We start from the raw sequence: 16700 nt of genomic DNA on the forward strand, positions 1-16700 counted from the left end.
CAAACAACCACTAAAAGATTGATACATATTGATTCATGAAAGTAATGTACAGATTCGAGGAGGAGGATGATGATGAGTTAAGTTGCAATCAGGAGAGCAAAAGAATCCAATGATTTCATTATCTGAAGGAGCGAATTGGTTGTGGTTTTGTTGTTGGACAGTGTTGAGAATATCTTCAAAAACAGAGACATGACATGGAATCTGAAGAACACCTTGTTGGTGAAAACCAAATTCTTCCTCAGCTTCCTGCAGCAATATTCTGAATGCTTGGTGGGTGAGGTAATGGGTGGGAATTACAAATCTCTTAAGCTCTTTCCCCACACACACTGCCAAATACCCTTTTGGAACAACGTCCGTTAACCAAACCCCACTTATCTTTAACAATTTACTTTTGTTGCTGCTGCTTTTTTCACCATTTGCTAATCTCTTCCACTTCTTCACTATTTGTTGAAGCCTTACAATCTCTCTGATTTTGTTTGACTTCTTTGGACAATCCTTTGATTCCTCTTGCGGACTCATTATTACATACACATATTTGAAGCCTCTCCACCCAATTTATAGTTCTCTCTCTCTCTCTCTTAATGAATATGATCTGGTTGTTAGATCTTGCAGGTGCTCGCTTTGATGATTTCCCATGTGAGAAAATAAAATATTCCAATCCTGCATCCACAACAGAGAGTAATCGCCAATCCAAATCAAATCATGTTGTACTCACATCTTACAACTCGGAAATCGAACGTGGATCAACAAAAAACAAGCACATCAATGAATAATATTAAATTTTAAGGTCAAAACAAGGTGGTTAATTGATCCCATATTTCCATAGAACAAGTCAGATTGAAATTGCCCTTTAGTGTAAAACATACCTGCATGTTATGAAAATGATGAATTCTAACATAACAACTTGGCATACTTTATTAGGATGATCATAGATCTAGTATAATGTACATAAAATAATACAAAAAGAACCTAAGAAATATTTTTCCAAGTAACACAAAAATTAGAATGCATGTAGATGATTAGAGTTCATCAATCAATAAGCACGTTAATGGTGGTTCAAGTTTATTTCATGTTTGGTGAAGGCTTCTTAAAGCTATGACTATTTTGTGATGGTTTGAATGATATTTTACCTATCAGAATATTCTAGTTGAATTGGACTGTCAGGAGGTTATTCTCTTTATCAATAATGAGGCTTCGGATCTCACTAAAGTCTCCTTTCTTATTGAGGTGAAGTCCATAACAAGTGAAATGGAGTTTGCCTCTTTCTCCATGTAAGGCGATGTCACAATTTCCTTGTCCATTCCCTACAAGTAGGATATTGGAGGAGCGAGTGATTTACTTCTTTTCCTTTATCTTAAATGGTTTACTTTATTATTGTCTTTTGATTGTGATTCAGTCGACGTCTGTATCTTTTTTTCTTCTAAAAAATAATAATAAAATAAAATAAAAATAGTGCAAGTATATTCAATAATTTAGCAACTTTATGAGCATGATTCGATTAAGCAATATATCCTAATTAATATATTATTTTGAGGGTGTGTGTATTCTTCTTACAACTCGGAAATCGAACGTGGATCAACAAAAAACAAGCACATCAATGTATAACTGATGAATACACACACTTCTTCAAAATAATATATTTGTAATTGTTTTTGAAAAATAAAATACACTTGCAATTACTTTTGCAAACATATTTATAAATATTTTAGAAAGTTATACTACCTAATAAAAATCCTAAAACTTAACATGCAAGTAACTTGTAACTTAGTGGTAAGCTGTAAAGAAGTTTGGAATTATTTTTAAAATATAAGAAAATCATCTGGAAAAAAAATCAGGGCACGTAAATTAACTTTAAATTTAAGTACTCCATGATAAATGAAAATGTAAATTAACTTTAAATTTAAGTACCCCATGATAATTGCACCTTTGAAATCATAGAAATTGTACAAAATATCGAATATACTTGATCTCTAAAATAAAAGAAATGTCTACTACTTCTGAGAGTTTTCCTTGTGCTAGACGGAAGCATGAAAATAATAAAATGATCAGCCATTTCAGTTATATACATTCTTTCTTTTTCGTCGTTCATCAATACAAAGGATAACTTCCAAGAATAACTATTTGAAAACATTTAACTCATCACAATTTCTAACTACTTGTGGATAAAGCTGAATGTTCATTACAGTTTATCAACCAAGGGCAGGGAGTCAACAAAAAAATTTTCATTTTTAGTAAAGATCAAAATATTGACAAAATTCTACAAGTGTAGTACAGAAAGAGGTGCAAAAATGACATCTCCAACCACCAGTGTTCCAAAATTGAATTAGAAATGTTCCAAACCCCAAATGAATAGACAGATATCAGCCTTTTCTTCCCTTTGGAGGTTTCATGCTTCCACGAACATTTGAAAGTGAATGAGGCTTTTTGTCTGAGATATGTTTCATTGACATTTCAGACTTCTTTGAAGGAATTAGTGATGAAAAAAGGATGGCATCAACAGCTTCACGCTGTTGTTTCCTTTTCACTATCAATTCTTTTTCATTGTCAGATCGACTTATTGCAACACCATCATTATGTTCCTCCTTGGAGCTTCCTTCAATCAAGGGATCTGAAGCTTCCTGAGGTGACTCTTTCAATCTTTTTGAGGTTTTTGATTTCTGCAGTGCATGATTATCAACCATACCTCGTTCAGAAAAATCAAAATTACTTGACTTTTCCCGGTCGACTTTCCTCTTACCCTGACTGATATTTCCCATGTTGAATTTCTTTTCAGTACTCTTTCCACTTTTACTTCCAAAATCTGCACCATGTTCCATGCGAACAGCACTCTTCGCAGCTTTTGAGGATCGATCGATACTGCCAGCAACCAGAGGAATAGCATCCTCTTTAACAGGAGCCTTATACCGACTGGAATCAACATCATTAGTTTTAGTACATTGAGTGAGAATGTCTTTCCCTTCACATTCAAAGGTTTCTTTTCCACTACGTTTTGCATGGCGCCTTGCTCTAACATTGTCAGTATGCTTCGGGTTTCTTGAATTATTAGTCATAGTCTGTGGACAAGGATATCTAGGAGTGGCAGTTTTGAACATCGAGTCATATGGCTTTTTTACTGATACAACCAAATTTCTCTCTTTAGCATCCTTCAAAAGAGCTCCCCAATCAGGGTTCACTTGCAAAGTCCTTGAATTTCCTAATACCCAAAGAGAGAGCTTTGCTCTTGTCAGAGCAACATTCATACGTCTAGCATCAGCAACAAACCCAATACCACTAGAGTTTTTTCTAGAAGTTGAGCTTGGATCTACTGCTCTTACAGTTGACAGTATCAAAATATCAACCTCACGTCCTTGGAAACCATCCACAGTATTAAATTCCATGTCAACTATCAAAGAAGCTCCAAATGAATGGGAGAAACGGGATCGCAGGAGTGACAGTTGACACTTATAGGGAGTTATGATGCCAATTCTTACTCTGCTGAACTCCGTCGGATGACTGATCATCACAAGTCAAAAGTTTAAAGCAGTTAGCAATAGGCTCTCTCCGAGTATACATAAACAAATTTGAAATAAGCAAGTCATCTACCTCTCTTTGAAAAACTTCACTAGCTCAACTGCAGCATCAGCCTCGTGTTCATTATAGAGTGAAAATGCACCACCACTTTTACTTCGAAGCTCCTTGCCATCAACAATGTCAAAGAAATTATATGGTCCCAAACCTTTTGTCTCGTGAAAGGGTGCAATTTTTCCGGACATCCCATCTCCATTAAGTAATTTTCCATCATAAAAATGCTGAGCTGGAAAATGACAGATCTCTGGATGCATCCTATACTGAGAATGGTATGGACATTGTCAGTTAATGCATTACAAGTTTCCAATCATTAAGATCCATACCATCTAGTTTGAAGCCAAAAAAATCGAAAAATAAAGACGATGCATTCTATTCATGAAAGTATGAAATCAATAGTCCAAAACCGATGTTCTCACAAAATAATAACAATAAATAATTCAACCAAAGGGGTTTCCTCTCCTTCGCGGGAGCATCCTTTTAAAGAGGCAAAAAAATCCCTCTGGCTTGCCTTCATCAGAGCCTATGGAACCTAGTGTGAAGGAATGGCCAGATCCTCAACGAAAAGTTCTCCTTTTGAAAGTTTTATGGAAATTGTTCTTTGTAAAGCTCTTTATCAGTGTAAATTCTTTCATCCTTCTATAGATTTTATAGTCCAACTACATTAGTCACTAGCTGGAGATCATTTTTGGAGGCCACCTTTTTCTTTCAATGAGAAATGTACTATTGTTTTACTCATTTAATGAAATAATACACAAAGAGAGGGGAAAACACTATCAATCCGTTAGAGGCTAAAAAAAATCCTCCAACTGACCACTAGAGAAGATAAAACTGTAATTGTGATATATGGTGGCATATTGAAAGATCGAAGACAATCATGCAATTTAAATTAAATATTGAAATATTTGTCAACATATCCATAAGTTAGAGAGTTCGATATTGATATTAAGGATTAATCTATATCTTTGATATCTCTTATAAGTACCCATAAGATATAAAAAATATCATCGATAAATTCCAATATGAAGATTTACATTAATATTAAAATCTATAACATAGTTTGGAAGTAAAATAACTTAATAGTTAATTTAAATAACTTTTATAATTTTTTTTTATTTACAAAAATATTGGTCGATATCGATATTTTATCAATATATCTATAAAATTGAAATATCGATATTGACAATGATATTTAATCCTTTTATTTAATTTACCTGTCTTGTCAGCATGACAACTGGATGGCCAGCCCTCTGTAATCGCTCAAACATACTGCATTCATACAAAAACTTACTTGCAACGTTAGAAAGAACAGTTGCAGGAAGCTGCTTTGGATCTCCAACCTTCAGTGATAAATAGAAGACTCAATATAGATGCTCAACAATGAATTGGAATTTGGAAAGTCAATAAATTAAATACTGCTCACCATTATGCATCTGATTGCGCTTGATTTTAAAAGCTGAAGGGGTATTAAAGTAGCAGGTTCCAAAGCCTAAAGCAAGAAGGAACATTTAAAAAAGAGTAGGGAAAAGCCAAGGCTTAACTTGTCCACTGCAAACTAAATTCTAGATTGTCCTTTGAAAAAAAAAAAAAGAAAAATAAAAAGAGATTAAATTCTAGACAGAAACAAACTTACTTGAGCAGCTTCATCAATCACAACAGCATCAAATAGAGTGTTTTCTGATGAACTTCCAAACTTGCAACTTAGTATTGATTCAGCACACACTGCATAAAGGTCTCCTCCACAGCCACTTAAAGTACTTACCACTATTTCAGCTTCCCTTAGTATTGACTTTCGCAATTTGTGCTTCAGTGCTTTGACTTCCTCGTTAGTTTTCTTCTCAAATGCCTGTGCTATACTAATATCTTTATATATTTGCTTCTTTTGTTCATATAGTTTTCGAAGCTTTGATTCTAATTCCTTCAAAGACATCTCCTTTTCATCCTCCCCCATCCAGTTTTCCACAGAACTTTTCGGCTCAGGATTTTCATCCCTCAGGTTTGCACATTTGACTTCGCAATATCTAATACGATCTACCAACTTTTCTAGATTACTACGAAGTTCCGTGGACGAATTTGTCCCTAAATCATTCTTCACATCACTAGAACTCATTCTCTCTTCAGCCAACTGCTGATCGACAAGAGAATCAATATAGAATGGCAGTGAATTTGGATGAACTGTCTTAGCATTTCCAACTCTGACAAGATATGGCTTGTACATCTTACCATCACTGTCATAAAGACCTAGACTGGAAATTCTGGATACCAATTCATCAACCGCTGCATTGGATTGAGCACAAATAAGGATCCTTCTTTTCATGGTACAATCTATTGATTTTAAATTCCTTTGCTTGTCCTCATTCAATTGTCTAGCCAATGCTGCATTTTGCCATGCTCTTGCAATTGCAACAGTCTGGCTAATCTGTGGCCTTGAATCAGCATGCAAGACATTGTCTTGTTTCAAACTTCTATTAAGAGAGGATGCAGCAAGGTTAGTTCTTTGTGAAGCAGAAGCGAGCAAGGCACTGACAATGGCCAATATAGTTCTAGTCTTCCCAGTACCTGTTAACAGAAAACAAAGCACAATTAGAGAACACTATAACTGCTCAATGTCAGATCCTGAATATTACATACCTGGTGGCCCCTGAACGAGTGATAATTCCAGGTCATTCTTCATATTTCTTGACCCAATGGAAATATCAATTGCTTGTAGTTGACTGACATTAAAGGATGATTTCAATATCTGTTGCAATGGTCGGGACAGTTTGCTTAGATCAACTACTTTAGATTCATCATGAGGAATGGAAGAACTTTTGGGATTTAAGATCGTTGGAACAATGGGAATATCCTTTATTGACGAAAGTGCCTGAAATTCTCGTAATTGAGGTGTAATGCTCATAATCCGACTTGCATGCCATTTACTACGTTCAATTAGATTCTTTCTGGCTTGATGTAGTCGTGAAGAACCATTCAAAAAATAGAACCTAACTATGAGCAAATTCATTTTTCTTTTATTATCTCTCTCGCGCCTATCCACCTGAAAAGCAAACAGGTAAGTTTAGAATCCTTGTTAAAAATGAAGAGGGAGGTCAACAAAAAGATGCAGGTACTCCAACAATGATTGCAGAGTTCAATCCCTCCATATTCTATCAAGGATCATTCGAGCAGTTCTCCTAACTAATCTTACTCTCCGGCTTCTAGAAATCAACTAGAATGCATACAAAATATTTTTTTATTATACCCTAAGAAATATTTAGGGTCGAGCAGTGGCAGCGGATCTATAGTAGGCCCAAGGGAGGTTCAAGCACCCTCAAGTTAAAAAAGTTATATATTAATACTATAAACTTCATAAAAATTTAGAAAACTAGCATATGCCCCAGTGACACAAAGGCCCAACCCCCTGCCCCAGAGTCGGGCAGATTTATTATGGGCCTAGAAGCCCCCTCAACTTTATGCTCTTTATATATATATATATGTGTGCGCATATATATAACTGACATAGTATCAAAACTACTAGCTAGCCTAGTGTTAATATACCTTCCAACCCCTTCTAAACCAAGGTTCAAGTCCCAATCATTACATTTTTTGAAGTCTGTCAAACCACCTTGCGACCATTCCGACAGGCTAGCCTGCTGAAAACGATTTGAGGCTGATAGTTAATCATGCTCTAGTCACAAGGCAGCTATTCATCCACCAGACTTTGATTCTTGTCTCCTTAGAACTCAAGGACACAGTTGTACAACCTATATAGAACAGATCTTGTTCAAGTATGGTCATGCCCCACTCATTACATTTACTTTTATTAAATTATATAAAGTCCCCATCAACAAAATTTCTGGATCCATACCCAGAGTTGAGTTCAAAACCTCTAGAGCGTTCTCTGATGTAGGACATCTCTAGTCTATTCTTGGGTCTTTTACTTCCCTGATAAAGTTGTCGGCTTTCTTGTAAATTCTTGAAGTTCTTGTTTCCAGGTGGACTTCGTCTTACAGTCCTTCCTGGTTCTTTGTCCTAAGAATGGTTGTATTTTATGTTTTGGCCACCTAGTTTAAAAGGAACCACGTCTATAATTAGTTAATGTCCAGCTGTCCTTTCAGTTTCTCCAGTTTTCAGCTTATTTGAAGGTGCTGCTGGATTTTAATAAAACACTTTCGAACTTCTTTGGAATTTTAGACTCTCCTTTACTACATCATTTGACCTCTCCAAATTGTTTCCAAATCTTTTGTCTATTCTGCTTTGCAATTGTCAGATTCGTCAGACTGCTAAACATACTCAAAACCCTTATCTACTCATTCCTTATACACCAAGTCATTTTTCATTTATTCATAGCAATATATGGGGTCCTTGGAAAATAAAAATATCTAAATATCTAAATATCTAAAGACTCGATGGTTTGTTTCTTTTGTTGATGATCATACGTAGGTTACATGGATCTTCTTTTTGAAAGAAAAAATGAAAGTTTACCAACATTTCAAAGACTTTCATACTATGATTTAAACAATATCAAGCCAAAGTTTGTGTCCTCAATACAGATAATGCGAAAGAATTCTTTAGTTTCTCTCTTTGATATTTTTATTTATTTATTTTTGCTTCTTTGGTATTCCCACTTCAACTATGCTTTCTCTTTTTTATATAGTACTTTTATATCTAGTGCATCTAATATTTTTTTTCTTTAAAAAAAACATCGTGCTTAAGTTCTTGAAGACTATTGAGCTTTATTGAGCCTCGAGCTTTAAAAAACATTGTTGGAGATTACCTAACTACTCAAGGAATTCTCCACCACAGCTCCTATGTTGACAATCCCCCAACAAAATAAAGTAGTTAAACGCAATAATTGTCATCTCCTTGAAGTCACTTGATGCTTGATGTTCTCTACCCATGTTCCTAAATTTTATTGGGGTAACGTCATTCTCGCTGCTAGATATCTAATCAATTGTATGCCCTCTCGTGTTCTTGGCTTCTCCACTCCCCATCATGTTTTTTTTTCAATCCTTTCCTCATCTTTGTGCTTAGTCTCTTGATTTGATCCCTTAAGTTTTCAGGTATAGTCCCTTTGTCCACATCCATTCCCAACATCGAAGCAAGTTGGATCCTTGGGCACATAAATGAATATTCTTGGATTCTCACTAAATGAGGCTACAAATGCTATTATCCTTCCAAAAAATGGGTATATGTCACTATAGATGTCATGTTCTTTGAACATATACCATTTTATTCCAAAATTGATGGTTAGAAGGAGAACGTAGGCGACAATCAATTGTTGACCTCTTTACTTAAGACTGAACTTGAATTAGTCACCTTTCTTCATCCTCATCCTCAAGTCACAATTTCAATTTCACCAAGTATACCCGTAACTCCTTTAGTACCTCCGGCAGTAAATCTAAGTCTCATGCCCCCAATTGCTAGTGAAAGTCTCCTCACTTACACAAGAAGAAACGAAAAGGTGAGAGGATAGGTTCTGAAATAGATCAACTCTCCTAAGCATCTGAACTAGTTCCTACTTCCAATGAACAATGCATAAGGATAGAAGTGAGTTGGAAGATAAGCAGTACAAGACAAGATTGAAGCACTTGAAAACACTAGAACATGGACACGACGAATCTACCTAGTGAGAAACAAATTGTTGGATGTATGTGAATTTTTATGGTGAAACATAAGGCAAATGAGAGCATTAAGAGATTGAAGGCCAAACTTGTTGCTAGAGGATTTACTTGGGATTGACTATCAAGAAACATTTGCACCTATTATAAGAATTATCTTATCTCTAGCAACCAATCTTGATTGAGGTTTTAAACAGTTAGATATTAAGAATGCTTTCATGAATGGTGATTTCGAAGAAGTATACATGGATATTCCTCTCGAATAAAGATAAATTGCAAATACAGGAAATCACTCAATGCTTGGTTTGGCAGATTTGCAATTTTTGTTCTCGATCTTGGATATTCACAATGTCAATCAGACCATACTCTGTTTTTCAAAAGGAGATGAGAAAATTTACTTGTCCTCTTAATAGTATAAGTTGATGGTATCATTCTTTATGGGAATGATGAATCAAAATTGCAGACTTTGAAAAGCACTTGACTCAAGAATTTAAAGTCAAGGATTTAGGAAATCTAAAATGCTTTCTAGGCATAGAGGTTGCTCGATCAAAAAATGGTATAATTGTATCCCAAAAGAACTGTGTTAGATCTTCTAAAAAAAACAGGCATGGTATGATCCAAGCCAACACTCTCCTATGAACCCACAAAAGAAATTTGGACTCAATCATGAGAGCATACCTACAGATAGGGGGAGATACCTACGTCTTGTCTTGTAGGGGGGCATAAACTGTGTTTCTCTAGTCAATTTATGCATAATTTTGATGAACATATGGAAGCTACCCTATTGAACCTTGAGATATTTACAGATGACTCCTAGAAAAGGACTGTTTTTCTAAAAAACTGACGAGAAAGATTTAGGTATACTATGATGCAAATTGGGCAGGTGATGTTACAAATAGAAGATGTAGTTGGTTATTCTTCCTTTATATGGGGTAATCTTGTTACATGGAGAAGCAAAAAAGCAGTTTATGGTTGTAACTAGTGCAAAAGTTGAATGTAGAGTAGGTGGTGTTCATTAGTCAGTTGGAGTCACTATTGGGCCCAAACCAATGCCGACCACCGATTTTTCATTGGTCGGTTTCCAAAGCTTTTGGAGGGGTAGGATATGCCAACCGGCTGGTCAGTTTTGGTCGGTTTTGTGAATGTAGTGAAGTAACAATATAATAATAATAATAATATAATAATAATAATAAATAAAATCCTAAAGGAAGAAAAGAAAAAAAGTTAAGAAGAAGAAAAAGAAAAATGGAGAAGAAAATAAGCAAAGGGGAGACAAAAAACGAAGGGGAGAGAGAGAAAAGAAGAGGAGAAAGAGAAGGTAGAAGGTGGAGGTCAGCTGGTTGCAGTGGCAGTCAGCTCTCTCTCCGATGAGAATGGCGGTAGAGAAAAGAAAGAAAGGTAAAAAAAAAAAGAAGAAAGGAGAAGGGGTTAGGGAGGTTGAAGACAAAAGTTTCAAGGTGAGAATTCAAAAAATTCATAGGTGTTCTCATGCCCTTTGTGAGTAGTTTTTCTTTTGTTTTGTTTGTTTTTTTGTTTTTTTTTTTTTTTTTTTTTCAAACAAAAGCAATCCTGTCATTGATGTAATGAAAAAAGTCTAGTGCTCAAAGTACAATGATATATAAGAGCTAGTTACAACTTAAAGAACGAGGATCAACAGGCGCACCTAGCTATCTCAACTAGGTTGACACACCCCTAACGTCCTCATCACATCCTAATAGAAAGAAGTACATCAATAAGAAATACATCAGATAGAAATACAATTAAAACCATAACAGATGTCTCAAACAGAAAACATAATTATGGTGAAACAATAAAAGCATTCCAATTCAAGCAAATATCCTAGATGGAGTAGTCTTCGAAGGCCTTGGAGAGGAACACGATGTAGAAGCTAAGAGTCGAATTGTTCCACAATGGTCTGACCAATCTGTCGCTTTGTCATGAAAAATCCTTTGATTTCACTCAAACCATATTTCTCACTACTTCCGTTATCAAATGCCCTTTGTGAATAGTTTGATTATCATATTGCCAAGGTCATCCAATTAAGATATGACAGGAATTCATGTTTAAAACATAGCATAACAAACGATTTGGTCTTCGCAAGAATTTCCTATGAAAGAGGCATAGTGCAATTTCACTAACATAAGTCTCACCCCCTTCTTTATCCAACTAACCTTGTAGGAATTGGGATGATGGGGTTTTAGGCTGAGGGCATCAATAAGCTTTCCTAGATACTACTATATTCTCACGACTTCCGTTATCAAATGATTACTTGGCAAAATTTTCCATTCATCTACTTTGAGAAAGGGCATGTTTTGAGGTTGGGACTCAGTTTTGGGGATTAGGAAAACTGGATAAAGTACAGGAAAGTGATAGGAATGCTATTAGAGTATTGTAAGGGTAGATTAGTAATAAGATAAAGAAGTTGTTATGGTAGTTTGTTATAAATAGAGAGAGTGGGGAAGGAGAAAGGTAGGCATTATTTCAGTAAGTGATTTAGGGCTTGAGAGAAATCTCAAGAGAGAGAGAGGGTCAAATACCTCGAACACTTGGTTTTTAAGTGGGTAAGAAGAGTAGGATTGTATTGTTAGAAGAGAAAATGGTGGAGATACCTCATTCTTTGTCGATCTTCACCAGCTCTGCCTCATACTTCACCGATCACCGCCAACTCCGACCATCGTTGTTCTGTCGCCACCCTCGGCTGCCTCTTCTAGGTGGTCCATTCGGCCTCAATACAAGATCAACAGGCGCACCTGGCTATCTCAACTATGTTGAAACAACACCTCTAACGCCCTCATCAACTCCGGCTGCCTCGTCGAAATCTCCCCCCCCCCCGATTCCATCCTTTTTGTTTCTTCTCCGGCCAACGTCGTCTCCGACCATCGTCAACCATCAACCATCCTCGGGCTTCCCCTTTAGCCACCGTTGTAAGGTAACCCCATTTTTCTCTCTCCTCGTTTCTTCTCTCCTCTCTATCTGAAACCCTAGTTGAATTTCCATTCTTCACCCACACTAGCCGCTTCTCTCCCTCCCCAAAACATCCTCTGATAATCCTACCTCCATTCATCACCCTAGCCACTTCGCTCGGTACCTCACCCTACCTCCGTTATTCTTCCATCCTTTGCTGTCCATCTTAGATTCTCCACCATTCGACCTCAATTTTTACCTCAACCCCTTCAGCCTCTTCGGCCGTGTCTCCGGTCACCGATCTGGTATCCATAGTGTTTCTTCTCCACTTAAGATGTCTTTGAACACTATAGAGGCCATGAGTTGTATACGGAACACTTACTTTTGGATAAAGTGTGAGAGGAACTTGTTTTCTATTGAGAATTCAAGTAACAATCAGAAGATTTACCTTTCAATCTCTCATTTGTATTGGCTTGAACTATTTTTGGTAGAGCTATTACAAGATCTAATTCATGTGTTCTCCAAAAAAGATCGGGATGGCTTTGGATTCATTCGTTTGGCTAATTTCAAATCGTTCAATAAAAGAATTTTCAAATGCGTTGTTTGGCCACCTACTGGTGGTAGGAAAAATCTACATGTTCCAACTGATTTCTTGAAGAAATGTTGGTTGGTTTTCTGGGAAATGATTAAAGATTTTTTTGGGTAAAGCAAAGTATTGTTTGTTGTCCTTCCCTCGCTTTGGTATTGTTGAGCCTGAATTTGGTGAACCTTTTAGCTCCATCTCTCTTAGATGATTTGAAAGTGGCTAGAAACTTTCAAGCCGTTTCTCAACCATCTAACTCTGATTTCTCTTATTGGGTCAGAAAAGATAAGTGTTGTCAATAAACTTCAACAATCTGTTTCTTGATTGTTTGCCTACTATTCTTGGCAAGATATTCGTCTTTCTTTGGAAGATTATTTTTAGTCTGTAAATTCTAATCAATCCTTTCATGGCTGATAAGGCATTAATAAAACTTGATGATAGTTTTGCTGATATGGTTTTCGATGGAAAATTGCGAGAAATTGGATCCTTGCATTTGAAGGTTGAAAATTGGTCTTACAAAGCACATTCTCATCCAAAGTCGAGTGTGAGTTTTGGAGGTTGGCTGTCGATAAAAAGTTCACCTTTTCCCTTTTGGACTCGTCCTAGTTTTGAAGCCATTGGAGAAAACCTTGGAGGTCTAGTTAGTATTTCTTCTCAAACTCTGAATTTCTTGGATTGCTCAAAAGCTCGTATTGAAGTTAAAAGAAATTTGTGTGGTTTTCTCCCAGCTGAAATTGAAGTTAAAGATAAGACTAATGGAATTTTCACCTTGGATTTGGTGATATTTATCCATCAGATCCTCCTAATATCCTTCAAGGCGAGTTATTTTGCAACGATTTTTCTAACTCAGGATATTGCAAGATTGATTGAAGTTAAGCATGATGAAAAAGTGTTTGAGGTTTCAGATTTTGTCGAAGAGGGTGTTCCCATTCTGTTAGACAAGGAAACCAATTTTGCTCCAGCTTCGAATGAGGCAGACCCGCTTCCTCTAAGGAGTCTTAATAGTCCCATGGAAACCGCAGTTAGTACTCCACAACCTATCGACTTAGAGAGCAGGAAAGAGAATGTGAACATAGAATGTTCTCTCCATTTTCTTAGTATCCTCTCTTACAGTCGAACAAAAAAGAAGCAGTCATCCACAAAGGAACATTTAAAGTTCAATTCAGATGTCTTGGAGGAGTCACGTACACGTTTTCTTTAAGTTGATTCACAACCTACAGACAATTCACATCCTTTGCCTTATAGTTTGAACTTTAGCCAATCATTCAATAAAGTTCCGAGATCAAATATTACTTTTATAAAAGGAATTTAGGGGTGTTCAAAAAACCCGGTAACCCGACCAACCCGGACTACCCAACCAAACCGCAAGGGTTGGGTTGGGTTAGATTTTATTTTGGGTTGGGTTGGGTTGGGTTAAAAATGTTAAAAAATATTAAATTCGGGTTGGGTCTTGGGTTACCCCATTTCATGGTCGGGGTCAACCCGACCCGACCCGAATATATATATATATATAAAAGTTAAAAAAATAGTCAAATTAAAAAATAAAAATAAAATTTAAAAAAAAAAAAAAAAAAAAAAACAGAACCAGTGATCCAACTCGGCCCAACCGGAAATTTTGGATTGGGTTGACCCTCCAAAAAAGAACTAATAGGGTTCATTATTAGCCAACCCGAATTTTTGGGTTAGTCCACAAAAATCTTCCAACCCGGCCCAACCCGAACTATGTACACCCCCCTATAAAGGAGTTTATAGACATCCACCTCCTACAAATATTACTTTTGTAAAAGGAGTTTATAGACATCCACCTCCTACAAATATTACTTTTGTAAAAGGAGTTTATAGGCATCCACCTCCTAAAGACACTACTTCTGGATACGATTCTGATGGAGATTCAAATGTTAGTTTAAGCAGTGATGATATTACGGATTCTATAGCACAAGATGAGTTTGTTGAGAGGGCTCCAGAGGTTTGCTTTGCAGATAGTTTTGATACTTTGTTTGAGAAGGGTGAAAATATTCAAGCAAAATTGTCTCCCAAAATTCCTACCAAGTTCTCAGCTTTGATTGAAAAATGTAGTTTTCAGATGGAATCAATTCCTCCTCATTCTCCTTCAGCTAAAGCATAACATGGTGGTCTTGTCCAGGAATTGAATTATTTTTGTGATTTTCTCGTGTTTATGAGCCTAAGCCTTATAATTTTGTCCGAAGTTGCGTTTTTCTCCTACTAGTTGTTTTCTTGGAAGCGACAATTTAGAAGCTGGTTTGTTTTGTGGTTTCATTCTCGCACTTTCGACCTTATTGGTCTTCTCACCTCGCTGGCTCATTCAACTGCTATCGACTTTGGCTTTTTAGTTTTTGTGTTCTCTAGTATTGCTTTCCTTTTAGGGGTTGGTTTGTTAGGTTTTAAGAGATTGCTTTTTGATGTCTTCTCTTTGTATCCCATTAGTCCTTTTTTCCGCTTTTTGCAATTTCTCTTTTCTCTTGAAGGTTATTGTATCTTTGAGCATTAGTCTCTTTTCATTTTATCAATGAAAAGTTATGTTTCCGTTTCAAAAAAAATGGTGAACATAGCGGACAGAGAATATAGAATGGTAGCAAAGATGAATTCCCATTTACAAATAGCATAAAAAGAATTGAGAATAGAGATAGCATAATAACAATTGAGAATAGATAGCATAAAAACAATTGAGAAGAGATAGCATAAAAACAATTGAGAATGGAGATCAAGATGGATCTGCACCTATGTTAGTTCAAACCCAATGGGTCCCGTTGGTTACTAAAAGAAGAGACGAAGACATTTTTCACATGGCTTGAAGGATCATTACGCAGGGGAGGGTTGCCAACCTTGATGCAAATGTCAAGGAAAAATAGTGGAGGTTGATTGATGTAAGAAGAATAAGGGTTAATTGGGTAATTAGAGAATATTCTAGGTCAATTCCCTTTTTATCCCCGTTTGTAATAAAACTCTATAAATAGGAACATTCCCTTCTTGTATGAAACAAATTATCATTCTAATAAAAGATCCACAATCTTGATTCTTGAAGGATTACTCTTTGATGCTACTTAGGCTACATCAATTTGGTATCAGAGCAACCATCTAGGCCAACATTGACTGCCGCCAGCGGAAGATCTGCAAACTTTTGGAAATGCCGATCATAAGAAGGAGCTTCATTAATTGTGCTCGTTGCCGAACAACCCACATCTAATCAAGGGGAACCCTTGAAATTCCAAGAAAGAAAGAAGAAATCAAAGATTTTTCAAGATTTTGCTAGAATATACGGTTATTGATCAAAGATGTCTAAGAAAAAATACAGCAGTTGACATGGGCAAGAAAATGAAATTTACTTCCAAAAACAATATTGGAATTATGACTCAAGTGATTCAGAAGAAGAATTTCAACATATTAATTGTCCCCATGCTCGATTTTCTCAAAGAACCTATCATGATCCACATTGGAAATTTGATTCTAGTGATTCCAATGATTCCGATGATATTTCTAAGACAGTCTAGGATGGAATAAGAAGGCAACAATATTGGAAAAGGGCCCAACAATCCAATCAGACCCATTTTTCAAGAAATCGACGTAAGATTGGGAGCTAGATGAATTAACATAAAAAATTGATGTTTACAACCCAAGAAGAAGTTCGAGACTTGAAATTACTCTTTTGGTTATGAAACACAATCAATAAAGATTTGATTCACGAAAATCAATGAGTGAGTCCTATACCCCACTACGAGATTGAAACATATCCAAGAATCCAACATAATAACTACTTTGATCTCATAGCATTTGAGGAAATAAGGAAAACAACAAAAGAAATCTAATGTTCATTGGGGAAAATGACTCAACAAATTGATCAATTATCAATTCATTTGCAAGAGTTCAAGAACGGATTAATTTCATATATGGAAGAAAAAACGAAGGAATCATGATCGGAAAGTTTTCAAATAGAAAATCTTGAAGATAAATTTGAGAAAAATCTTGTTGAGACCCATGTAGTTGACGGGGGTGATTGGGACAAACATCACGCAAACGAAGTTGAAGATAAAAAA

At 36.1% G+C, this 16700-nt stretch overlaps 2 protein-coding genes and 1 non-coding gene across 9 annotated transcripts in view; all 3 read right to left on the reverse strand.

Moving 5' to 3' along the window:
• Positions 1-33: 33 nt before the first annotated feature.
• Positions 34-519, reverse strand: LOC120086794 (auxin-responsive protein SAUR71-like). The gene has a single exon (XM_039043589.1). It carries the CDS (start codon positions 517-519, stop codon positions 34-36), a length of 486 nt encoding a protein of 161 aa, XP_038899517.1.
• Positions 520-2034: 1515 nt separating this feature from the next.
• Positions 2035-16700, reverse strand: part of LOC120085485 — a 37263-nt gene continuing 22597 nt past the window's right edge. For 6 of the 7 annotated variants that reach the window (XM_039041467.1, XM_039041466.1, XM_039041468.1 and 3 more), the window contains 6 exons: positions 6196-6598; positions 5198-6123; positions 4988-5053; positions 4779-4904; positions 3583-3827; positions 2035-3492 (listed from right to left, as the gene is read on the reverse strand). In XM_039041467.1, the coding sequence (XP_038897395.1) occupies positions 2361-3492; positions 3583-3827; positions 4779-4904; positions 4988-5053; positions 5198-6123; positions 6196-6598 (2898 nt within the window). In that variant the 3' untranslated portion in view covers positions 2035-2360. Of the gene's footprint in view, positions 3493-3582; positions 3828-4778; positions 4905-4987; positions 5054-5197; positions 6124-6195; positions 6599-16700 lie in introns of those variants that run through there. The other variant, XM_039041473.1, reaches the window with a different exon arrangement.
• On the reverse strand, positions 7151-7338 carry LOC120087436. Its single transcript, XR_005484574.1, has one exon. It is a non-coding gene; the product is annotated as a small nucleolar RNA U3 (small nucleolar RNA).

Source organism: Benincasa hispida, chromosome 9 (assembly GCF_009727055.1).
Source record: "Benincasa hispida cultivar B227 chromosome 9, ASM972705v1, whole genome shotgun sequence".
Taxonomy (NCBI): Eukaryota; Viridiplantae; Streptophyta; class Magnoliopsida; order Cucurbitales; family Cucurbitaceae; genus Benincasa; species Benincasa hispida.